General features: G+C 38.8%; 1 protein-coding gene across 1 annotated transcript in view; it reads left to right on the top strand.

Moving 5' to 3' along the window:
* Positions 1 to 8,809: 8,809 nt before the first annotated feature.
* Positions 8,810 to 25,522, top strand: part of SLC6A15 (solute carrier family 6 member 15) — a 36,326-nt gene continuing 19,613 nt past the window's right edge. The window contains exons 1-2 of the mRNA XM_066183325.1: positions 8,810 to 8,924; positions 19,109 to 19,585. Of these exons, the coding sequence (XP_066039422.1) occupies positions 19,297 to 19,585 (289 nt within the window). The 5' untranslated portion in view covers positions 8,810 to 8,924; positions 19,109 to 19,296. The remainder of the gene's footprint in view (positions 8,925 to 19,108; positions 19,586 to 25,522) is intronic.

The raw sequence follows: 25,522 nt of genomic DNA, 5'->3' as shown, positions 1-25,522 counted from the left end.
ATAAGCCCTCTATAGCTGAATGTCTCTAATTTTGAAAGTTTAAACTGCATTGCTTAAATGACTCTTCAAGGTCTGGGTAACATTTCAAAGAAAATTCTTACCAAAATAACATAAATTCCTTGATATATCATTTGTCTAGCAGTAAGGGGAAACCAAATTGGAGCATTCTGTAAAGAAAGCATCCTACAATATCATCAGTGTAAATATTGCTTATGTTGATTTCTGTGTACAGAAAATAGTGATTATCTTCAGGCAAATAAGAGTTAAAAAATTCCAGTATTTGTAAATGCATATTCAGAAAAATATAATTTGAGAAAGTTTTATGCTCAAATTGAATCATAATAGTCTTTTTCTAATATTTATAATAATATAATACATAGGATGCAAAACAATATCTAGAATCCAAAGTCAATTTTTCTACAGCCTGTTATTTTTAAATTAGCATTTTTACATAGCCTAGTGGTAAACAGTCATTCAAACACTGTCATTTTCAAACCTTTCTTCATCACAAATTCTAATTATACGGCTTTAGTCAAAGTGCACAACTAGTTAGCTTGGATCTCAAACTCAAGTCAAAATATTTCTGTCATAATGAGACCAATTTAACGACTTGGGATCTCATATCTCTACCTATGATACCTGGGTGAGAAATGGAGTTTTTTCAGCTGCCTCAAAATTAAGAGTCTGGATTAAACTAAGGTTCTTCTTTTCAGATGCTGGACAGAACAGGTATCCACAAATTTATCACATCTCCCCAGAGGAATCTAAATAACAAAGATGTTGGGCTGGATGACATTGTGTTAGGTAAATCATGTCTGTGAAGTAATTGTGAAACACTAATATGTATTTTTGCATTTAGTACAGCAAAACCAACCATCCAACCAAACCCCCTGAAACCAAATCTAACCAAAACAAAAAAAAACCCAAGAAACAAACAAACAAACAAAAACAAACCAACAAAAACACAACCCCCCCCACAAAAACCAAACTAAAAAACCCCAGAACCCCCCCAAAAATAAACCAAAAAACCAAAACGCACCCCAAAACACAACAGCTGAATTTAATGAGTGAGCTAGTTTGATATTTGAAGGAATTATTAATTTTTCTAGTCCAAACTAAAGGCTCCATTGCAAATTTGAACTTGGTCTACATAAACACTGAGGTTAGTTAAGTAATTCTGCAACTAACATTTTTGGTTTCAGAGGAGCCAAGAGTAAGAAGTTAGGAAACTTATTACAGAAGTTTGTGGACTTACACAATAAGAAAGTATAGAGTGTCCCTAAGTAAAATATGCAAAAATTTAGAAAGCTTGCTAAAGTCTTCAGGCAAAATTAGTGATGTAACTCCACTGGCAAAGGCAGCTTTGTTAATGAGAATGATTAAAATTAAGCAAATCTCAATAATAAAACTTCCATTTCTGAAAGTGTAGCTTCAGACAATTAAGGGAGGAAAAAGCCAAATGGTTTCCATCCCAGAGTACCAAGAAGTACTATGCATAATAGATTCTAACACACATTTCTAAGACTTTCCTTAGTAATTTTTGACAATGAATAAATTAAGAATTGTAAATATGTCTGGAAATAAATCTATTTAAGATAAACAGTGAGACTACTTATTTGACTTAAATCATATGCTGATTTTTCAACCAAATTGAAATAAAAAGTATTCAGAGATAAAAATTGGTAAGCTCTGTATGGATTTGCTAAGGATAATTCATGCATACTAGCTTCATATTTTTATTGAATAAACTAGTATTTTAATTACAGCAAATGCTGTTGGAAATTTTATTAAACATCTGGTATAATATCAGAAGTCATACTTGCACTGTTCCTTGTGCTTTTCTGTAAACATCTAGCATATAGCACTGATGAACACAGATATTGTCTAGATGGACCTTTGTTCTGGTCCTGTATTTCACTTGAAACAATGTGTACTATATGGGCACTGTACTGTGCTACATGGGAGCTACTTGCTGTTTCACACAGATATAATAGATTAACTCAGGGATAACACTTCCTTGTCACAATATTGGGGTAAACTATCACACACCTGCTCCTGTTAAGACTCAAGCTAACACCTTTCATGATGTGCATGACTAATATTAATGAGGTTAGTTTTGTATCATGTTTTGTTGCTCTAAAATCCCTCAGTTTTATACCCTACTAAAAGAAAGGGAGGGAACAATGGGCCTACCCTCCAAAAATACATAACACATAAATAGAAAGGCAGAAAGCCTTAAAAACCTTTTGGCACAAGAAAAAATAATGATGAATACTGTGTGATTATATATTTAAAGAAGGTTTCAAACCATTGCAGGAGAGAAGTTCTAGAGAAACATCAGCAAGAAGCAGTAGTGAAACCTTAGTTTTAAGAATGAACATGATAAATATAGGGACAGGTTTATACAGACAGGTTAACTAGGATATCACCGAACTAGATTTGCTAATGCCAGTTGTCCCCTCCAGTTTCTTAGTCCTGTGAATGAAACACACATCCTGATCCTCACTCCCTGACCTTAACTGATGGCCAACAATTAAATTCTAATTCTATTAATGTACTACAGGCTTACATATCCTCATTGCTTTATGACTGCAATGTATTAAAATTATTTCACGTTAATTACTTGTGTCTTTTGTCACAAGGGTCAAGTTGTGGTTGATTTTTAAGGGCTTCAGCTTGAAGCATAGGGAATACACCAGTCCCTTGTACACAGAATTTAAAGAAAATTCCATGCAGGGGAAAAAAGTAATTTCCACCCTTGCCCATCAATAACTAAAAATGACATAGTGTGTGTGAGACAGGGGCAAAATCTAACGTGGATTTCATATTATTATAGAATAACACAGTTATTAGGCTGCAAGTAGAGAATGATAGCTTCTGTGGGCAGTGATGACTCACAGGGTTGCATACATTAGTGGAGCCTTACATTTGCCCTAGCCAGTCCTGGGATTAAGAAGTATGCTTGGATTTTCTCAACACAGAAGCCTATCATCACAGGACATACGTTAAAATATGCTGACTTGCTCTGGAATCTCATGAGACAAGACAGTCAGAGACATTTTGCAACTTTTTTTAAACCACTTTTCTTCATGCAATGTACAGATTAACACAGATCACGTTATCCCAGATCCATGAATTTTAGAACTCATTTTGAGATTAGGGTTCCATTCTGGCTCACCTCCTTATGCAAAGACAAAAAACCACAAAACACAGCAAAACTTTATATTGAAAATAATTTACCTAGCTCAAACATAAGGACCAATGCTGAGTATCATGTGCACTTTTAGGCAAGAACTTAACATGATGGCCATTCTGAATGGAGACCTCAGTATAATATATGTGTATATATATAATATTTAAAATGTGACTCAGTGTTCTACAAGCACAAATAATTTTTACATGACTACTCTGCAAGCTTTAAAAAAAGGAATGAACTTCCTGACATAATTTTACCTTCATTCAGGACATAGTACATCTATGAACAGATCACTGTGATCATCTGTATGCTGAACTATTACTTGATGCCTATTTGTGTGTATATATAATGGTTTATATTAATGGTTTATATTAATTTAAACTGTGTCAAAGCTGAGTATATGACAATTTGAAAATATTAGATTCCTATGTAAACATTTTATTTCTTGAATGCTGTGTTGCAATACAGATCTAGTTTTGATGCAGAGAAAATAACTCAGTAAACTGCTGGCTTCTTAATTTTCAAAGTAAGTATTTTTTAGCTCAGCTATAGCAATGATACCCATGGCTGAGACCTTTTTTTTCTTCTACTTTATGGAACAGAGTACTTGCGATTTTCCCTGCTTCCTGGAGGCCCCATAGAATACCCTTCCTTATGTTGGGAACTGCAGATCTGGATGCAGCACTCCAGGTGGGGTCTCACAAGAACTGAGTAGAGGCTCAGAACCACCTCTCTCACCCTGCTGGCCACACTGCTTTTGATACAGCCTAGCATGCCACTGGCATTCCAGGCTGCAAACTCACACTGCCAATTTATGTCACTCTTATCCACAAAGACTCCCAAGTCCTTTTTCTGGGGCTCATCTTGATCCATTTTCCACCCAGCTGGTACCTGCACTTCAGACTGCCCTGACCCTGGTGCAAAACCTTGCGCTTGGCCCTGTTGAACATCATGAGGTTTGTATTGGCCCACTTGTCACATTGTCCAGGTTCCTCTGGATGGCATCCCTTCCCTCCAGCATGTCCACCACACCACACAGGTTGCTGTCATCTGCAAACCTGCTGAGGGTGCACTTGATCCTGTTGTCCATGCCACCAGCAAGGATGTTAAGCAGCACCAGTGCCAATACCAACCCATGAGGAACCCCACTTGCCACTGGTCTCCGTTTGGACGTCGAGCTGTTGACTGCAACTCTGGGGAGCCAATTCCTTATCCACTGTGTGTTCCAACACCAAATCTATGTCTCTCCAGTTTGGAGATTAGAATTCATGGAGGACAGTGTCAAATGCTTTGTACAGTTCCAGGTAGGTGATGTCAGGCACTATTTGCCCTTAGTGAAGTCATGTTGGCCATTACCAATTATGTCCTTATTTTCCATGTGCCTTAGCACAGTTTCAGAGGTTCCTTTGATGGTCTCAAATGCACTATAGAAACGTCCATTTACATGCCTAAATACATTTAAGTATCTTTCATGGATGTCTTGCAACTGAACATCCAATGGTTTTTTATTCCTTGCTACCACAAAAATTATTTTATCATTGATTAAATCTGTAGAAGTCTTTGGGGGATCTCTGAAAATGAATGCTCTTCACTTGTCTTAATATTAGAATCTGTTAGTTACATGGTATTCTGAATTGTAGTAATTGAAATAATAGTTTCTACTTGTTTAATTCTATCATAGAAGTATTAATTTATTTAAAAAATGCATCCAAAATAATTTTCTGGAAAATGCATCCTCTCAGATAGAAAACATCATGAGAGGAAATTATTTTTAACTTATGCAGAGTTTTGAGATGCTATAAACTTTCTGTTCAATGAATTTTGGGGATCAGAAAGAACTTCCCCTGGGTATGATTTTATTGCTATGACTTTATGGTATGCACTGGATTTCAGAGAATATAGCTTCTGAGGTTCTCATAATGTGTTACATAGATGAACATAACAACTGCGAGCATTTCTTAGTAAGCAGTAGGTTCTGCATTACTTTCAAAACCAAAAGTCATATGTTTATGGCTACACTTACACTTTACATGATACTTTGTATCTATCAGAACATTTTGAATGCAAATTCTTTCTTCTCTGAGTAAAATAAGGTACTTACTTAATTTATTCTGCTAAAGAAATTTTGGTCACCATACCAATCCATTAATAACAACTAAACTTTCAATTTAGAGAAAATTAAACTTCAAACACATATCTCAAACCCTAACTAACCAACCCTCAACTGACAGTGTAACTGGAACTATTTTAAAAGTATGGCCCAATGCTTGCAATGTACTCTGATTTTCCCCAGCCTAGGAAGAATAAGATGCTTTCCTCAGTGTCTCCAGAACACAAAAGCAGGTGCTGCAGTCAGGAAATCCATGCTTACTATGCTTGCTATGTCCAAAGGGATAATTTGTGTCTCGAGCAATAAGGCAAAATCTCCTTCAGAATCTTGATGAGACGCCATCTCCTAGAGAACTAAGAGCAGCCAGAATGATGCAGCAATAAGAAGTCACAGTGACTTGTCAATGGTTCTGTTCTGTTCAGCTGCAGCTCCTCAACATATTCATTATCATAAAATCAGTGATAAGAGGCAACTTATATAAAACATCTTTACTCTCTGGTTTTTTTTTAATTGATCCTACTGCTATTACAGAAAACAAAGCATATTTTTTGTCTTGAATAGATTACTACAGTTCTTAACCAAAGAGGCTACATTTAATAAAATAAAAATTTTAAAAATTACAATGAAAAGGATCATAAGTGATTCAGAATTACTAGATCATAAAGCTTTTTGAAAAATATGGAAAAAAAAGGAATGGCTGTTTCTTACACAAACTAGTATAGCTGGTAATTACTGATATAACTCAGTTTATAATCCACAATATTCTGGAGTGCAATATTGTAAGGTAAAATTAAGTGCTGAGCTAGTATTAAGACAAAGAGAGAATATTAACAGAAGTGACAGATTCAAAAGGTGTAAAATGCAGTACTAATTCCACATTTACCCAGCATGTGAAAAAGTGCACTGAGAATATTAATGATACTTGCATGCAAAAAGCCCAAGTATCCGATTCTGCACCTGGGATGGCGCAACCTTGGATGTATGGACTAGGGAATGAGATACTGGGAAGCAACACTACAGAAAAAGACCTGGGGGTCCTGGTTGATGGCAAGTTGAACATGAGCCAGCAGTGCCCTGGAGCCAGGAGGGCCAACACTGTTCTCGGGGGTCTCAGGCACAGCATCATCAGCCAGGCAAGGGAGGGGACTGTCCCCTCTCTGCACTGGGGCAGCCACTCTGCACCTGGAGTGCCCTGTGCAGTCCTGGGCACCACAATATTGGAAAGACACTAAGCACTTAGCATCCAGAGTAAGGACACCAGGATGATGAAGGGCTTTGAGGCGAAGTCCTATGAAGAGCAGCTGAGGTCACTCAGTCTGTTCAGACTGGAGGAGACTGAGAGGAGACCTCACTGCAGTTTGCAACTCCCTCGTGAGGGGAAGGAGGGGCAGGCACTGATCTCTTCTGTGTGGTGTACAGTGAAGGACTGAGGGAATGGCCTGAAGCTGTGTCAGGGGAGGTTTAGGTTGGATATCAGGAAAAGCTTCTTCACCCAGAGGGTGGCTGGACACGGAAACAGGTTCCTGGGGAAGTGGTCACAGGACAAAGCCTGACAGAGTTCGAGAAGTGTTCAAACAATGATCTCAGACATATGGTGTGTGAGGGGTTTTCCTGTGCAGAGCCAGGACTTTAGACTTCGATGATCCTTGTGGGTCTCTTCCAATTCACAATATTTAAAATCTCTACACAAGTGACAAGACAGCAAAACCTAGCAGAAAACCAGTTATGCTATTCTTCCAGCCATTTTCTGTTCTTCTGCATTTTTTTTCTCTAAAAGTTTAACAGTGTAGAGCTTTTGTACATCAGCATTTGGGCTTTGCTTTTTACGATAATGATTTTTGTCTTGCTGGCATTTCATGCTTTCCACTTACATTTTTTCTGTCCATCCTCAAATCTCCTGAGTCACAAGCAGAGACACTTGAAGAGTCTGACCAGCAAACGAGCCTTTCTCTGTGTCTGTGTGTGTGTGTAGATCCCTACCTCAGATCTAAGCTCACCACTAACAGAATCTAAAGGGATCCAGAAATAACCTCTTCCTATTTCACTTAACTATGCAGTCATCTGATAGCATTACTACTTAATTTACTAAATAAAAGTATTACTCATGACTTGGTAAATGAAAGCATAAATTCTTCCTCTTATTAGTACTTAGTATAAAAGAAACTTAATTCACAGTTAGAAACATACTCAAGGCAGGTTCATTTTTCCTGAGTTGCAAACAATATTCAATCAATGAGTACAAAATCCATTGTCTACAGGGCTGTTTTTATACATAATTGAAATGCATTGTGGAAATTATTAGTTAAGTGAACTAGCACCAATAGCAAGCAATGCCCAATGCTGTGATGAATTACTTTTAATAAGGAAGCAGAAATGAAAGTAAGTTTGTACCACAGGTTTCTCAGTAAAAGATGAAGGAAATACAAACCATCTAGGCCGACTATCTTCTCTACTCTGAAGGAAAATCTCCGGATTCACAAGGTATAATAAGGTTATGTATGCTAAGACTGAAGCTGTTGCAATAATTGTTCACAGAGCGAACATTAAAACCAGTTTATTCTCCATCTGATCATGCCTATCCTTAGCAAAGCCAATGTGCCTCTCCCACCTGGCTGCCGCGCCTTTGAGCAGCTCACTTCCTCATCTCTACTACAAGTCTTCCTTGCTAGCAGGATCGATCTGCCTTTTTCTTTTTCTTCCCCAAAAAGAAATGCAAGCAGAGAAAAAACTGACTGAAGGCCAGTGAACACTTAATGACAGAATGTTTAGGGGAGGCGTTGGAGCGAATCATCACCTTCCTGCGACTGAAGGAGCTGTCAGGGCTACAAGACCTGTGCACCATCACCACGGGGATGGTCTGTGCCTTCCACTCTTCTCACCGTCTCTCTCCGTCCTTCAGCCCCCAAGCCTGCTCCGACACCTCCCGCCCTCCAGCAAGCAGGTGTACTCGCTGCGGCCGCCCCCCTGCCTCCGACCGACCTCTCTTCCTTCCTGGGTCCCACCCCCTAATTCCCACTAATCCCCTTCTTTTGGAAGACCTACGTGTTCCCCAAGGAAGCTCCCACCTGTGTGCCTCCTGTCCCGCCTCCAGGCCGCCCCCCGCCCGTATGCCGCTACCCCACCGACAGGAAGGCCAGGGCGGGCCGCTCGCAGCCCGTGAGCGGCACAGGGGACCGGGGCACCGTCACGCCTCTGGGCGCAGAGGCGGCAGGAGATGAAGATGAGGATAGAAATGAGGCACCCGCGGTGCCTAAGCGTGGCCGCCGGGATTTTAGCGCGGCGGCGGGGATGGAGCCCCCTCCCTCCTTGTCCTCTCGCTGCCGCGTCGGCCTCCGCCCCGCCCGCCTCCGGCAGAGAGATGCTGCTGCAGGCGGGTGGGTGGGCGCTCCTCCCTGCGTCAGGAGGTGCGGCTCCCCCGGCCCGGCGCTGCCCTCCCCTTTCCTCTCCCCCCGCCGCTTTTATGTCTGTCTTTAAACGCCGCCGCAGTGAGGGTTGGGCACATGTGGCTGCTACTGCCCATCCTCCGCTGAGCCCTACGCCCGCACGGTCCCGCTCGCCATCCCCGCCCGCGGGGGCACCCGGACTCCCCTTTTGGCAGCTGGCGCCCGGCGGGCGGAGGTTAGGCACGGCATGGCACGGCAGAGCACGGCACGGCGCGGCGCTGGGCGTGGGTACGCGGCTGGCCCGCGCGTTCCCAGCCCTGCCATGCGGCTGGGGCGGTGGGGGAGCGGGGCCGCCTCGCGTGTGTCGCCGGGCGGGAAGGGGCAGGATGTGGGGGGGGGGGATTTCTTTCCGCCCGGTGTTCGTATTCCTGCGGGTCGGGGATCCCCCCACCCCACCGGGGAGGCTGCTTTCGCCCTGGCGCCAGGCTCTCGCTGGCGGGGAGAGAGGCGGCCCCTCGGGAAACAATAGCGAGCGCCGGTTAAAAGGAGCCCATGTGTTTTTAACTCGGCGGTAGGTTAAAAGGATGTAGGGGGCTGTTTTAATTGGTATTATTATTATTATTGTTATTGTTACTGGCAAGGGTGAGGAACTTGTATCTTTTTCCCAGTGAAAGAGATTTCATTCATCGCCCGTGCGTTGCGTAAAAAATCGCAGATGCGTGTGTAGCGCGTGTTCCGGGAGGAGCGGGGGCGCGGGCTGTCTCCCCCCGGGAGCACCGCGGTGATGTGCCTCGCCGCACGGACCAGCCCGGGCTCGGCGAGAGCAGGGCGAGCCAGCTGCTGAGAGAGCTGAGTACCGTCGGGAGCGGCCCGCAAGCTCCATCGCCACCATGTGCCGCGGGCGGACGCGCAACGGGGCGAGGGCCGGGCCCGGGCGCTGCATTGTTGCTGCGGAGCGTGGGCGTCGACCGGCGGGGCCGCCCGGTGCCTCCCAGCGCCGCGCCACTCGCGGCTCTCGCCCCGCCAAGGCGGGGGCAACCCCCCGCAGCCGGGGGCTGGTGCGCCCCGGTGTCAGCCATGTTTGGGTGGGTATGGTAATGAGGACCTTCTCCCAACCCTCGTGCGTCTTGGATTTATTTTCCGTGGAGGATTTTGATGGTTGCAGCCCGCCGTGTACTACGGCATGTCGACAGGGTAGATTCATACCTACAGTTTTCTCCTAGTGATTCCTTTTCTCTTCGATTTGCTTATTAATCCTTCTAATTTTCTGTGCCCGTATTGCCTGGTTTTGTTCTCATTTTGCTAGTGTTAGAGCGAACTGGAATTTCTTCGCTTTCGTAGTGGAAGTAAATGAAATGATTGTAATATGTCCGCACAGTCACACTGACTGGCACACATGAGAGTTGTTATGGGATTTCATCTATTGAAGTAAATTGCACTTTAAGGCCACATTATCATCAACTGTTTTATCTTCAGTGCGATACTGCTACATAACAAGCTCACTGCCATAGTACTGTTCTCTAAGATAAGCCTAATAATTTTTAAATAGTATGTTTCCTATCATCTGTGTCACTGTGGCATACCATTGGATGTGGACCCTATTTCCCCCTACAAAGAAAAGTGTAAGTAAAGTAAATATTTTGTTATTTGATGCCATACAGATGTATGCTGGATGTACTACGCGGGCAGCTTTCTCCATTTGATTAAAACCAATGACAACATAATCAGTTTCTTTCTATTTAGCAATATATTTCCCATTATCAGTGTCACATTAGAAAGGAAACTGTGAAAAATACTTAGGGAAGATTGCTTAATTTCATTTTGGCTAATAATTAAGTTTTTTTGTTTACCCACACCCCATATTAAGATAATCTTAGAATCACAGCCGCATGCAGTGCGTATCAGACACTCCCTTTGGGCTCAGCTCTGCACTTTAGACTCAAGAACAAGAAATCCTATTGGTTTTTATCTGGACATGGAAAACCAAACCATTTCATAGCTCTTCAGATGTATCACCAATACAGAGAACTGAGTGTGTGAAACTGCAAAGGTATCTTGAAACTAGTTTTATAGCCTAATCTGATTCCTGTTGACCTTTCATTTCTTGTCATTCTTGCACTTGCTTTTTTTCCATATTGCATAAAGCCCATATGCACAAAACTTTTCAAATGCTGAATTAGTCAGAAAAAAAATCACAGTTTATTCAGAAACACATTCTACTCATTGCAGCTATTCCATTTGATTTAAATTACATTCTGTTACATTCTTAAAGAGTAGTCACTGCTCAAGTGGTATTGAATTACTCAAGTGATATTTGTAGTAGAATCTTTCTGGGAAGCTTTTTTTTTTTTTTTTTTTTTGGAAATCTCTAGAGTAGTGTGCCAGAAGTGTACACAACATTAAGGATATTTTTACCTGTTTTCCTGATTACTTCCATTGTTCTGACCATTTCACTCATCTTCATGAATAATGCTCTTAATTAAAGACAAAGTACCTGTTGATTTTGGAAGAACAGTTTTCAGTCTCAAAAGCATAATAGCAGTGGTAGCAGCTTTTCCATATGACTTCAGAGATCTCTGAATTCTCAGTTGCGGAATAACTTTGACCTATCAGCAGGTGGCTGATTAAAACTTGCGCAACTCCATTTGTCCTTGAAAATTCATTCAAAGTAACCTTGTCTGTACTCAGGAAACGTATTGAAATGATTTAGGAAAAGTATCATTGACAGATGACAACCAAATGCTATTCTATTGAAAAGCCAGAAGCCCAAATCCTGGTGAGACGGTGCCAAGTGGTGTGAAAATGCCATGGTAACTGCCAGAAGGGTTGCATTAGGCAATGGCAGTAACTGAGCTGAGCTTCCTGTAAGTCTACACTGAAACAGAGCTCTGCATTCTTACCCTTCCCTCCTAAGGTAGGGATTCCTTGTTTATATGGTAGAAAGCAAAGAAGAAGTTTGTATAATGCTGTGGACAGCAGTGCCTCGAGTCATAGTGCCAGTAGTCTATTTGGGAAAAGAGTTTCTTGCTGCTGGCAAAGGACAGTTTTGCATTTCAAGTGTCAGAAATGTGTACTGCAATATTAGTAATTCAGCATGCTCTCCCTAAGCCAAAATGGAGAAGGGATGAAAACTGTAATAGGACATTTACGGTGTTTGATTTTCTGTAGTAGAATTGGTATTAATAATTTTCTTTCTAAAGACATAGGCATTTATTGTAGCATAACTTGAAAGCGTGATTCATGTAATGAAATCGAATAATCAGATGTGATGAGAAGTAACCCATGTGTTCAGTTCGGCTTTTTGCTTGTATGTAAAAAACGCAGAGGAGGAAGTAGTCACATAAATTCTTCCCAAGGACAACTTGATTTACTTATTGATCCATTCTAAAGCACAGAGGTCAGAGAATTAGGGTCTCAGGGCAACTGTATATCTGGTAATAATTAATTTTCAGTAATTGATTTTGCAATTTAAATAATTAATTTATTGAAATATTTAATATGTTTATAACCTCTGACTTCTGAGAAATGTGATAAAATTGTACAATAAACTCAGGGTTCTACTGTATCTTACATGGTGAGCTTAGAATATGGAGGTTTTGTTCCAAGTTGCCAGTAGTTACACCTTTTGAGTTTGACCAACCAGGGGCAGAGTTTCTTCATAATTGCTGAGATTGCTTCACTTGAAGGAGTTATAACTACTGAATTTGTTCCTTCAATAAAGTTCATATAAGAAAAAAACTACTGAGTAAGTGATATATTTTCTCCATTTGAATAGGAGGTTACAGTTAGCTCATCCTGTAAGTCTCTGAAGTATTTTCAGTGAGGTTGATTTTTGAGAAGAAAATACTGAGAAACCTGTGAAAGCAGAATTGAGAAACTACAGTAAGGCAAATTAATTCTTTAGAGGTTATGTGTAGTAAAAAGAAAAATTGACATTTAAGAGCTCTAGGTTGTAACATTCTGTCTCTAGATGTTTCTCTTGGGCCAGTGATTTGGCAGTAGTCATATAAGCTGTTAAGATCAAGTCTGCTGATAATGAGCAATCCTGAAAAAGAAACTTTGCGGGTTTTGTCAGTTTATTGTGTTTGTTCTATAATAGTAGTAGGTCCTGTAACTAAAATTTAGGAGATTAATCTGGACCTTAAATTTTTTGCATTTGGGTCTGTGCAGGGTTTTGTTGTAGGATAAAGCCCTGAACAAAATTTTGTAGGAATGGAGAACAAATTTCCCAGCAATATGAGATAGATGCAGTGTCACTGAAGTCTGTATAACCACCTGTATCTGCAGCAGGTGTGAATTTAGTGTTGCATTTTTATAGTTTCGCTATAGTATGAATAACTCTGTTGTAGACACCAGAATAAAAGCTTTTTCTACTGCCTTTAAGTTTCCCATAGCCCACAGAGCACTTATTTTTTTACAGTGTCAGGAATGTTTAACAGATTTCTTTACATTCTTCAGTGATATTTTCTGAGACATGCTAATACAAGTATAATTGTATAGAATATAATTATCTTTAATTGCAATTGAGTTAAGCACCTCTTGAGTCTCTATCTTACTGCCGGGCTGTATTAAACTAGGTAAGGAAAAATGCTAGATCATGTAGTTCATGCTGAAGAGCAGCGTAATGGTTGTTTCAGTTCACAGATAGAGATGGGCTTGACTAGGCAAAAAGGTTATGGTGCGTATTCCTATTTCCACCAAAGAACACAATGCTGCATTGCAGCAGTAGTTTAATCTGTGCAATGAGTACTGTACCAGTGTAACTCTTCCTGAAATAATTATCTATACACAGATTCCCACAGTGATAGCCATTCTTCACAGTCAGTACTCCCATGAAACCTGGTTTGCTCCTGCAGTCTTCTTCCTCTCTTTTTCACTCAAATATGATGGTCACTACGTATTCCCATCATCCTGTCTGCTCAGATTTCTATTGTGCAGACTTACAGCAGTCCGTTGCTCCTAAACCTTTGGTTTTCATTTTCTGTATTGGTTGTTCCCATCATGCTTTTTCTTCCCAGGCTCCTCTTCTTCACTTTTGCATATGATTTTCCTCCAGTGGTTTCATACAGACTGAAACATTTGGCATGAATATCAATAAAGATTGTTCATGAACATGTGTCATGGTAAAAATCCTGACTTTTAGTTCCATGTCTTCTGCTTAACCATACTGGTTTCTTCCTTGGGAGCCAAGGGAAATTTGGTGAACAGGAACATAAGACACAAGCTTGTGGGACTGGACTGGTGCACCACACTGGGACAGTCTACTTTCAAAGCTGAGATTATAGTGATGTGAACTGGCTGTACCTTTTTATTGCATTTTACCACCTTCACAGCAGCATGTTCTGAAGAACAGAATGTTGATCTCTTTAATCCCTTCAATGGCAAACATTGAACCTAAAAAGATATTGAGGATTATTTGTAACACATTAAAAATGAAATCTAAATAATTTTGTCAAATTGCTATGTTTCCATCAGAAGTAAAAATAAGATTATAAAAGAAAAAAGTACACTGTGTTAGAAAAAAGTATTTTTGGCTTTCCTTTTCAGAGGGGAGTGCTGGTTTTAAAAAGAAACACAGTGTATGAATTATTGTAGTTCTAATTTATGTTGGTAAAACACTGCTAGAAGTTCGTTAATACTTAGTTATATCAATCGTTGCAATAGTACTGTGGGATGTTTTAAACATGAAATTGCCTTACAAATGGCTTTTATAGAGGTTTGTGCTGAATTTTCAAGAACATGGGGCAGCTGTACTCATTATACTTCCAAATCCATAAGTGAGGGGGTATTTTTGTGTCTGTTTTTCTGTACGTGTTGGGAAAATCTCCAGTCTCATAACTTTTAATTATTTATTGGTATTACACAGCTGAGAGAACCAGAAGCACAGTGTTTTTCTAGTAGGCATCTACATAGTGATTGCCACACAGATCTGTGTGATAGAGGTGCATCGGAAGGAGCTCAACGTAAGATTCATTGCCAGTGTAATGGTGAAGAGGAGCAGCAGTGTTCAGTAGAAGCAGGACAACTCCCTTACTAGGCATTCCATGCAAAAAAGATTGTGAGAAAAGAACATACAGCAAAGTTTTTCAATGTCTTTTGGTGCTTTGACTGATGAAGTTCCTTTGGGTCTTACTGCAAACGCTTGCAAGTTTGGTCAGTGCGGGCATTGCAAGTCTTATCTCCCTGTGCCAGCATTTCTGAATGCAGGCTTGAAGCTGAAGTAAAAGTTCTGTATCGAGCCTGGATCTCCCAGGGAGCTAATTTGGGCCTGAATTCCCTGTTGCAAGGGATTATTATTGCTTAATCTGTTAGTAATGTGGAGGTCTAATCAGGTTACTTTACTTCTGCATGCTGGTGCATTGAGTTGATTCTTTTTCCATGAAAAAAAACCCTGAAATTCCCACTGTGTTCTGAGAGAGAAAGTTGGGGTCTGCAGTTTATTGATATCAAAAAAGTCAGAAAAAATTCACTCTTTTATCTTTCAGTATGTGAAAGAAATAGATTTTAGCATATCAAGGACAATGCTAGTAAGACAATTAAAATCTAGCTCATATGTTTGATTTAGTAAGTTTTTTTGCAAAATTTGTTTATGCCGACTCAGATTATTGATTGCTCTTATTTCAGTGACAGAATAATTTTCTAAATATTCTTTTAACTGAACTGTTTACTGTTCATCAGTTTCTGTTCTGTTAAATTCCATCAAACAATACAGACCCTTGTTAAGTCTATTTAAGAGTATTTTTAGATTTCTTTATAAATGGAATTTTACATAAAAAAGGAAGGCCTTTCTTACTTGCTCATTTCAGTCATGGAAAAGTCCAGAAAAATATTATGTTCTCCGATAAATGTGATAATAAAAAATTTTACTTCAGTATTTTCATCTGACAGGTTACCTCATTTGGATCATGAAAAGATGAGAAGCTGAGAACTAAATCAGTTGTTCAAATTCTGTGATCTAGATCCAAGACAGAAAATAAAGTACGACCTACAAGCAAACAGCTTTAGTAAGGCTAAATTATATTTTAGACATTTTACTTTTAATCCAAAATACTGGTAATATCATAGTAATATTTCAAAATAGCTGACAAGATTTAGCACTTGGAGTCTTTATATAATGATAGTTTCTCCTAAGTATCATTTAAAAATCTACATAACAAATGACCATTTTACTAAGAATTTATAAAATTATCTGTCTTATCACATAGTGCTGTATTTCTGTACAAGGCAGTGTAGAAGGTAACAAGCACTGAAACTAACTGAAGATGTTTAACAGAATTTGGTGTGGTATTTCCTAGTGTCATGCTGATGAACTTCAATACTGGAATACATCCAAATAGTGTGGGAACATAGAATAGCATTTTATATGGTGAAGTGCTTGAGTTAAATACTCTGAGGAAAAAGAAAAGAAAGCTTGTTCAGTGCTTCATGTTTGGCTAAACAGTGCTGGTGAATAATTCTACTCTTTCTCCCTATTCAGCCTTCACGCAGGAGCATTCGTGCCTGGACCTAGCTTAAGCTGAGTAGTTTGATATCAGTCTTCTGTGCAGGTTTGTTCTGGATCAAAGAGAGGCTTCTGTGCATGTCACTGACTGCGTTCTGGGAACGCCGAGCATGGAGCAGTAGACGCCTTGCACAAACCAGCTGGGACCACACTTCAAACATTTGTACCTGATGGTAGTATCTCTTGAGAAGAAGACTCCTTACTTGCTTTAATACCAGCTCCTTTGATACAGAGATGCGTTAAGTTTGACAGTTGGAGAGTGCCTTTGGATTTATGATGTGTCCAGAAGGACTGTCCTCCATCCTTGGTACAGTCTGGCCAGTGATAATGTATTAAATTCAGAAAGCAGTACTGTTAGAACCATATACCAGTCTGCTGAGCATGCCTCCCATGTTTTCTCAAGCCCTGCAAATGTTGCAAGTCTATACAGTGATATTTCTGTGGATAACATACTGCTTAATGCAAGATTAATGAAAGGGAAATGATGAAACTGTGCTGGGAGTAAAAGTCTCAAGCCCATTTACCCTGAAGTGTAGCAGTGCAGTGTTTAATGCATGACAGGACAGAGTGATGCAATTTTTGTTGGAGTTGACTCATCAGTGAGAGCTCCAGATAAATCATGTTGCTGCCCTGCAAATTATTCTATCTAAAATAATTAAAACAGGTATGACCTTTTAAAACATTTCAGTAAATACTGATGGATGGCTTGTGTCTTTTTGACTGAAAATCCCTCTTCGTTATTACAGTTAGAGAAGGATTTCAGACATACAAATACTGATGTAGTTTCACATGTTCAGCTGTTTCATTTTAATGTATTCCCTGAACTTATTACTAATTACTGGAACTGAGAAGCTGCTCTCTTAATTTGCATTAGTGGAACAAAGAGGGGAAAAAAGTTTGAAATGTGACTAAAAGTAATGTTTGTAGTACCAGATGCTGTGGCTCATGGTTCCAAAACTCCATTAGGACTCCTTAAATGCTTCAACTTAACGTATTAAGTTTACATAGGTATCTCAGTGAGAACTAAGAGCTACTGAATCATGTATGAACTAGAAGAGGGTGTAGTCCTTTGAAGACTGCAATGCAAAAGACAGAACATATGAAAAGAGGCCCACACAGGCATTCGTTTAGCCCAGATATACAGGATAGAGTATTATGATTTCTCTCTTGTATAAACAACTTTTTCCCTAGTCTACTGTTCTCTGTCTAGCTCATTCACTTTAGGTGTTTGGGGTTTTTTTGGGTTTTTTTATTGGTTTTGTTTTTTTTTTTTGGTTGGGTTTTTTTATTAGGTTGTTGTGTGTGTGTTTTTTTGTTTTGTTTTTTGGAAGAACTGGTATCAGTCAAAGCTAAACCTCGTGCTAGTCCCACTGCATGTCAGAAGGAAGCTTTATGGGACCCTGAACCCTTCAGTGGCAGTGGTGAACATGAAGCAGATCACAAGCCAAGTAGGTTCTACTATGCTTAAAAGAATTGGGCTGGCTGCCAGAGCTGGAGTTGCTGAGAGAAGGCAGTAACAGAAGGGAAAGTGAGAAGACCGTGACCGGAGTCTAGGGAATCAATGAAAAGAGGTTACGATGGAGTTCAGTAGGCAATTGGAGTGAACTTCAGCTTCCAAATCCTTGGAAATTATTGAGAAAAGTAGTTGCCCTGTTGGCTAGGAGGCTGGTGATAGTAATTGTGGTGTCAGGGTTTTATTTCTGGTGCTGTGAAGCCTCATCTTGGTAAGCTATGGGCTGGGTTCCAGCAGCTTAACGTCTTTCCTTTGGGTCTGGCACGGAAGCAGCTGCGAGGTGCTTGATCTCTCAGTGACTCTGTGAACATCCCTTACAGTTCTCCACTGCATGGGATTTTGTCAGGACATGGTGCAGCCTTCATACTATGGACCAGATGTTGCAGCAAGTCCATAAGCAAAAGCTGTAAGGTCTCATGTTTCCTGAAGTAATTTCTGATTCTCGTCAGTTAGCAGTTCTTGATTGGTCTTCTTGTGTATTCTTTACAGAAGCCCTCTGCAGAGCTTTCATGAAGCTTAACACATAATCTAAATCCCTTTTAAGACTCTTAATTGTGCAGATGGCTTTGCACACACTAGTTTTATCCCATGTGATTAGTGAAGAATTTATTGAAGAACATTCCTCCCAAAATCTTAGGGTTACTTTTTGTATGGCAGCTGCAAGCAAGTCTGTCTGTCTTTTTAAATGACTGTGTTTAAGAAAAACATGTATTCAAACGCAGGCGTTTTTGTTTCTGTACATATGCATTTTAAACAGTAGGCTTTTAAAATGAGTTTGGCTTTTCTAATATTTCAGATAATTTCTTAGAAACAGGAGATAATTAAAAATATCTAAATATAAGAGATGAGCATCTCTCCTTTCAGACTATGACTGTGATTATGTATTCCAGGATGAAGAATAACAAAATAAATCACCATTGCTTTTGAACTACTAGGTGCATCCTCTCTATCAAAACTTTATTTGCTGCACAACTTTCTGAAATGGTCTGAAAAACTTAATTTACTTTGGTTAAAATATACTTTTAATAAATTCAAGTACAGCTATTAAGTCTGGAAGTAATGGAGTTGGGCTTCTACATTTTATGTAAAGAGCATACCCTTTTATACCTGATAAGGAGAACTCATTATGGTATCAAAGTATGAGCAGTTAACCTGCCAGTCCTTAGGAGCTAAACCGAAACAAAACCCTTAACAAGTGAATGAAAAGTATTTTATGAAGTCTTTTAGACTAAATAGTGGACTTACTCCCTACTATTTGAAAGTGGTTTAACATCCCTTTCTTCTTGTTTTCTCCTCTTGTCAAATCACTGAGCTATGCAGAAATGGGTAAAACAAAGCACATGATTTCAAAATTAAGTCTTTTCTGCATAATAATATAATATCCTTTTAATTTTTTTTTCCACAGATACTTTCATTAGAACAAGCATTCAGAAACAGAAGTCCTTACTCTTGATTCCCTGGTATCAAGGACTCATCAGGCACCATCTTCAGTCTTTCTATTCAGTATTTTTTCCCAAGCAGAGGGAGAGTCTACTTCAGTGTAGACTGAACGTAGCTGAACATCATCTCCTTGCTGTTTGTTTCAAATTACAAATGCCTAAGAACAGCAAGGTAGTGAAAAGAGAACTAGATGATGAGGTTATTGAGTCAGTTAAAGACCTACTCTCTAATGAGGACTCTTCCGATGATGCCTTCAAGAAGAGTGAACTTATGGTTGATGATCAGGAAGAAAAAGATGTAGATGTTGAAGAAGGTTCAGATGTGGAAGATGAAAGACCTGCTTGGAATAGCAAACTCCAATATATTCTGGCACAAGTTGGATTTTCTGTGGGATTGGGGAATGTGTGGCGATTCCCCTATCTGTGTCAGAAGAATGGTGGAGGTAAGTTTTGTGATACAGCTAGTTGTGTCTCGATGATGATGCTAACCTTTCAGAAATCAAAGTTAGCAGAGAGAGCCACAGTCAGACCTGCTCCAGCGTGTCAGGTTTTTCTTTTAGTTTTTGCTAGAGCCTATCAGGAAAAACCCACATTCTCTTTATTTAGAAAGATGCATTTTTTTAAAGTAAGTAGCAAATTCTTCTAAGATGCTATTTCCTCATTTTAGGGTAGAAAGCTCTTGATGCAGCCTTAGCTACTTGAACCAGTGGCTACCCATAACACATAATTATAGGGAGGGTTGCATTGTTTAGGACCTGGTATTGTGCTTAAATGTTCTTTATAGTACTTTGACAATAAATGAAGGCATTAAAACTATCCACTTTAAAGACCAAAACAGCATTCGGTCTTTTAGTATTTAGGGGTACTAAGTTTCTTACCTTTACTTTCTAATTGCTTTTAGCTCCTGGCCATTTGATCATGATTTACTTCTGGAAAGAACTTTAAATATTCTGGGAGGGAAGAGGTTGTGGGATTTTTTTGTTGTTTTTTTGTTTGGTTGGTTGGTTTTACTATTATAAGTAATTTAAATCATTACATTAAGGGACTGCATCTGTTTTTGTACTGTTAGACAGTTCACTATTTTCCTCAATGGCAAGGAAAGGATTTTCCTTTCACTTAAAGCAATAATATCAAGCTGTTGGTAGTTGACCATCTGTGGTCTTGAATGCAATTTGAAGTATGAGGCTGGAGACTTTCCTTCCTCTATGAATGCAGGATTAGTATTTCATCCAGTGCTATACCATACCCAATTATACTTTGTTAGTGCATACTCTGTTGTGGCCAATTGCTAAGCTGAATTCGAAACAAACCTTTCATTTTTTATGATACTGAAAGTGAATGTGTACAGAAAGTGAAGAATAACATTCTACTCCTGCTGCTTTTTTTAAAAGATGAATGATACAACTGATGTAATTGAGGAGTATAGAAATGAGCCTAGAATATGATAAAAGTGTAGTTCTTTGTTTTCTCTCAATTCAAGCACTAAAAATTAAGTTTATGCTTTCAAATATTCTATCTTTCTGATAAGTTAAATTCTTTTATATCTAGTTACTGACTTTTCCAGTATCATTTAAGTTTCTTTTTCTCTTTTATTCTGGAGAGAAAGTCATTAAATCATTGATTTAAAGTATGGTGACAAGATAAAGTTCCAAGGATAATGGACTGCAGCAGTTTATTTTGTGTAGTTGTGTCTCTTTGAAAGTCTGTGTCTAATGAAGTTAGGAATTTTACAAGCAAGTTGGATTCTCCCTTGAACCAAAAAAAGGGTTCCAATGGTGTGCTCCTTGGGCTATTGGTTTCATGCCCTCAGTTCCTTTTAAAGTTATTCTGTCAGTGAGGGTAAATTTAATTCTGGTCAAATAAAAATGAATTAAGTTAGTTGATAATTTCACATTTCAGAAAAAAAGAAAAAAAACCTCGTAAAACAGTAAATCAGTCAATCTTCAAGGATTATGACACTTTATTAATCAAACTTGGAAAAGTAACTATGATGTCACTTAAGATTGTAGTTAAGTATTTTCTCCTGTGCTGTGGTTGCAGGAAAATGGATGTCTAGCATAGTCTGGAGATACAATGTCTTCTGTATGTGCTGAGAGGGGGTGTATTTGGCTTTTAACAATAATTTTGCACCATTTTAGCAAATAGCAGCCTTCTGAACATCAGAGAAAGGAATTGATCATTTAGAGCTGAAGCTTGCTTGGTTTTCAAGTTAATCATAATGCAAGATTGAGAAGGTGACCCAAAGCTTTTTGAAATACGTAAGGTGCATTGGTGCTTGTATGTGTGTTCAGCTGGACAGATAATTCTCACAAGTGCATAGAAGAATAGGGGGAGGGAGTAAAAACTTCACATGGTAAGAAAACCTGCACACATTTTATGAGGTTCTGTTTTCTGCTACACGTATTATTTCAAATAAGTAGTCTAGGCAAAATTAGAGTGGTTTTATGTAACCCATGTAAATATCAGTGTCAGAGCTTTCTGTTATCTTCTGCTGACAAAGCTTTATTTTAAATACCTGTTGAACTCTCTTGGTATAAGGTAGACTTTCTCTGAGAAGTGTATGACTGGGTCTTTCCCTTCAGTTTAGACCTTCATTTTCTTCCCTGTGTTTTAGGAACTTATATCTGGAAAGTACCATTAGAGGGGAGGGAAGTATATTAAAAAGTAGTAAACCAGTTCCAGTTTGAACCAAAAAGAAGAAAAAGCCATAGTTACTCATTAGTTTCCTTCACAGCCACCAGTAAAAGAAAAGGCAAATACTAACTGTGTAGTAATATTCATTTTTATCTTTTTTAAAAAAAATTCTGTGGCAAAAACAGCAAAATAAACAGATAAGACACAGCAAGGTTAGCCCAAATAGGTATGTTATTCAATAATTTTGTGGAGAAAAAACTTTGTGTTTCCCACCCCGTTTTCAACAGAGATTTAGTTTGTTTATGGCTGTGGCCTGTGGTATAATTAAGCTGCTAACGTCAGAGCTCTCTACAGCTTCAATGAGATACCTGTGATACCATCTTCAAAAGTAACTTGACTAGCACTACACTGCAGTGAGAATTGGATGTCTGTAGATATCTTTACAATCTCTGTTTTTGGGTCTGCTCTGTTCCACTAAACCAACTTCTTTCAATTTATTTCTTGTGATTATTTAACACTTACTCCCATTGCTTTAATTCACAGCAACTCATAAATATTTAGAGTAATATCTGCTATTTTTAAAGTTCACCAAGTTACAGCTAGGCTGGGAAGCTCTTTGATGACTTTCACACTTGTCTTATTCCCAGAAGGATGTTGGGAGAGGTGAGAGAATAGGCTAGGATGCAGCTGGGATGTGCTTGGATCCACACTAACGTAGCTGTAATTCTGAATGTATCGAGTGGAAAAAAGAGTCTGGGAGGAGACTGAGAGCACTCCGGGGTGATGGTTTGCTTGACTTTGAGAGGGAGGGTGCAAAGGAGTTTTAGGCTCTGTGGAATAGGGGCTGAAGATGTTCAGTAAAGTTCAGAGGAACTGACTGTAGATCTCTCTGTCCTCACCACAGGCCCTTCTTACCCCTGGCAGGCAATGCCCAGACCCCATCTGGCAGGTACCTCTTCCACCCTTTGCAGCCTAACAGATAAAAGGCTGTTTCATCCTTGATTCTTGATAAAGGCAATTTGCACTGGAGCTGAGTATGCTCAATTTCTTTTTTGCACTGCAGGATTTGTTTATTTCTCCTTTGCTGCATGAAGGTGAATATGTGTGTTTGTTCAGATAAGCACAGTACCTGTGTAATAATTTCATAATCTTTGTTAGCATAACATAGGTTCAGAGCTGCCTCAGCTTCCTTTGATTGATAGCCTTAAAAATGAACTGCTCAGGTCTGCCCAGTCTTGCCAAGATGCTCATAAATCTTACAGACTAGATTTATAATTTCTTGATGCTCATAACTGTCTTTTGGAGGGCAGCTTGCACACCTTTCAATATTTTCAAACAAAGAAAATATTTAAAGTTTATTCTGTTTGGTTGTAATTTTTCTTTAGGATTAGCAGAAGTATAATGGTACTGTTACATAATTAGTAGTAATGAGACAAAATTAAATTAGCTCTTCTGCTAAAATGATTGAGTGTTACCTTGAAGAAAAATGAGGAGTCTGCAAGGTACTACATGCTCAAAGATTTTGTTTTGCATTTTTTGAGCATTAACTTAATTTTTCTGATTTTCCTTTTTTTTTTTTTTTTAAGGCTAGTCTTTTATAATATTTCTGTTATTTAAAAAATCAAAAGAACTATTAAACAGTTGTAGATATAAGCTGTCAGCAATATATGAAAAATTGTACCAGATGATAGTGTCATTATGTTTTGTAAAGATCGACCTGGGTAGAGTCAGTGAGTTTTTACAGTTAAGTAGTCTGAATTTTTTGCTGAAATACCAGCAGATTGACATTAAAGTTCTGTAGTTCAATGAAAAAGCAGAGCAGTTGTGCTTTTTCCTCTGTTAAGAGCTAACAACTAATACAGGAGAAATGGGAGCAAAGCAAGTATTCCCTTGTATTCCAATACCTGAGTATGGATTCAGAGGCTTTATTATGTAGCTTTGGATCAGTAATTTATATTCAGTGCCTTGAGTTTACTGATGACTACAGTATAATTTTTTGAGTTTGGTATTATCAGACTCAAAATTACATTGTACTTCAGTGTACTGAAAATGTCTTGTTTCTATTTTACAAGTGTAATTCTTAAGTGAAGCTAAATGGCTGGGGTGATATTCACCCTTTAAGCACAGTTTTGTAAACACCTGAACATACTGAAACTAGTGACAGGAAGACTATCCTATCAGGATAGACTGTAAACCTACAGATAAAACATAAAACCATTTATCAGGGTTTTCCTGACAAAAGCAGCCTATATTTTGTAGTGGTAAATAATTCTACTTACTGAAGCTTAGTATACTGTTAACTTACAGTGTTTTGTTGCTCACTTGCCATAACTTTGAAAATTTTAGCATTTGATATTGAAAATAAGTTCATCTGAATGCCAGCTTCTTGCTTGCATTCTGTTAGTAAGTGTCTAGTAAGTGATAACTGCTGAGATCTCTCTTAAAGACAGTAGTAAACTTCACCTTGATTGAATAAGAATTAAATCAAACACCAGACATTTAATTGAAATCTAGCACAGCCGCAGCTGTAACAAACGTGGAAAGTTAGTATGTTTTTCAGGTTACATCAAGAATTGCTAGGAGAAGAAAATTCTTCTGTAGTATCAAGGTGGTAATGGTTATGTTGCCTTGTGTAATTGCTTTTGAAAATATTTTCCAACTCTTTAATCACTAATGAATCATATAATTTTATGAATTTTTTTTAGCATTTATAAGAGCTTAAATCAAAACCAATGTCATTATTCCAGTTCTGTCATTCATGTTCCCAAATGCAGTGCTTTATGGTAATCTCAAGAAAGGCAATTCACCAGTTATCCCATTCTGATGGTTGATTAAATAAAAAAATTAGGAAATCAAAGCAGTACTGGGCACAGTTTTAACAATTGTGAAATCTTATATCTTTTTCATTCATTCTAGTGAAGAAAGATGAGGGTTGTTTTTTTTTTTTCTTATTGAGAGGAGTTTTTAAATATGAAAGCCAATGTTTAAGACCAAAACAGGCAAAAAAAAAAAAAAAAAAGTGACTTTACAGTTGAATAATTTTGTAAATGCAGAAAGGAGACCTGGGGATCCTGAACTGCACAGAATTCTAATATTCAGAAGGCAGAATAGCTGATAGGCGTAGCAGAAAACTGATTGTAGGATGTTGTTCCAGGCCAATTTATTATCCAAATTCAAATTAGAACGGTCCTTATCCAAAGCTGTAACTGCAAGGACCCATATTTCTGTGCACAGGCAAATAAGAGACATACTGAGATGTTTCCATAGTGATTCTTTTTCAAGATGAAGTGAGGATGTCTGAGTTCTTCAAAGTATGTCTAGCTTCAAGGGAAGACTTCAGCAAAATACTTGCCCAGAAATGATGTGGTTTCATGTTGACTGTGGGGCCCAGAATCCCTTTGTAGCTGTGATACAGTTGTATAATCCAGCTATGTCCAAGCTCTGTTGTACTGAAACTCACACATGCACCATTTTCTATTATGTTCACTTTGGCAACAGGAACAAGATCAGAAGCAAGCTCAGCAGCTTCGAATAATCAGAAGAACCAGCACTTCAGGTGCTTTGCACAAACCTAGCAGTATAGTGGTGAACTCTTCTGTCTGGCTACCCACTGAATTACAGGGTTGTCATGTCTAATGTAATGTGGATGTAACACCACACTTATTTAACTCATTTAGTAGAGTCTAAGTGATAAATCTTGCAATTTACATTGATACTGCACCATAAAACACCCACATCAGCCCAGT

Source organism: Chamaea fasciata, unplaced genomic scaffold, assembly GCF_029207755.1.
Source record: "Chamaea fasciata isolate MVZ Bird 193981 ecotype frontalis unplaced genomic scaffold, bChaFas1.0.hap1 SCAF_5, whole genome shotgun sequence".
NCBI lineage: Eukaryota > Metazoa > Chordata > Aves > Passeriformes > Sylviidae > Chamaea > Chamaea fasciata.
The sequence above is the reverse complement of the archived record's forward strand: the minus strand, read 5'-3'. Positions and strand labels throughout refer to the sequence as shown.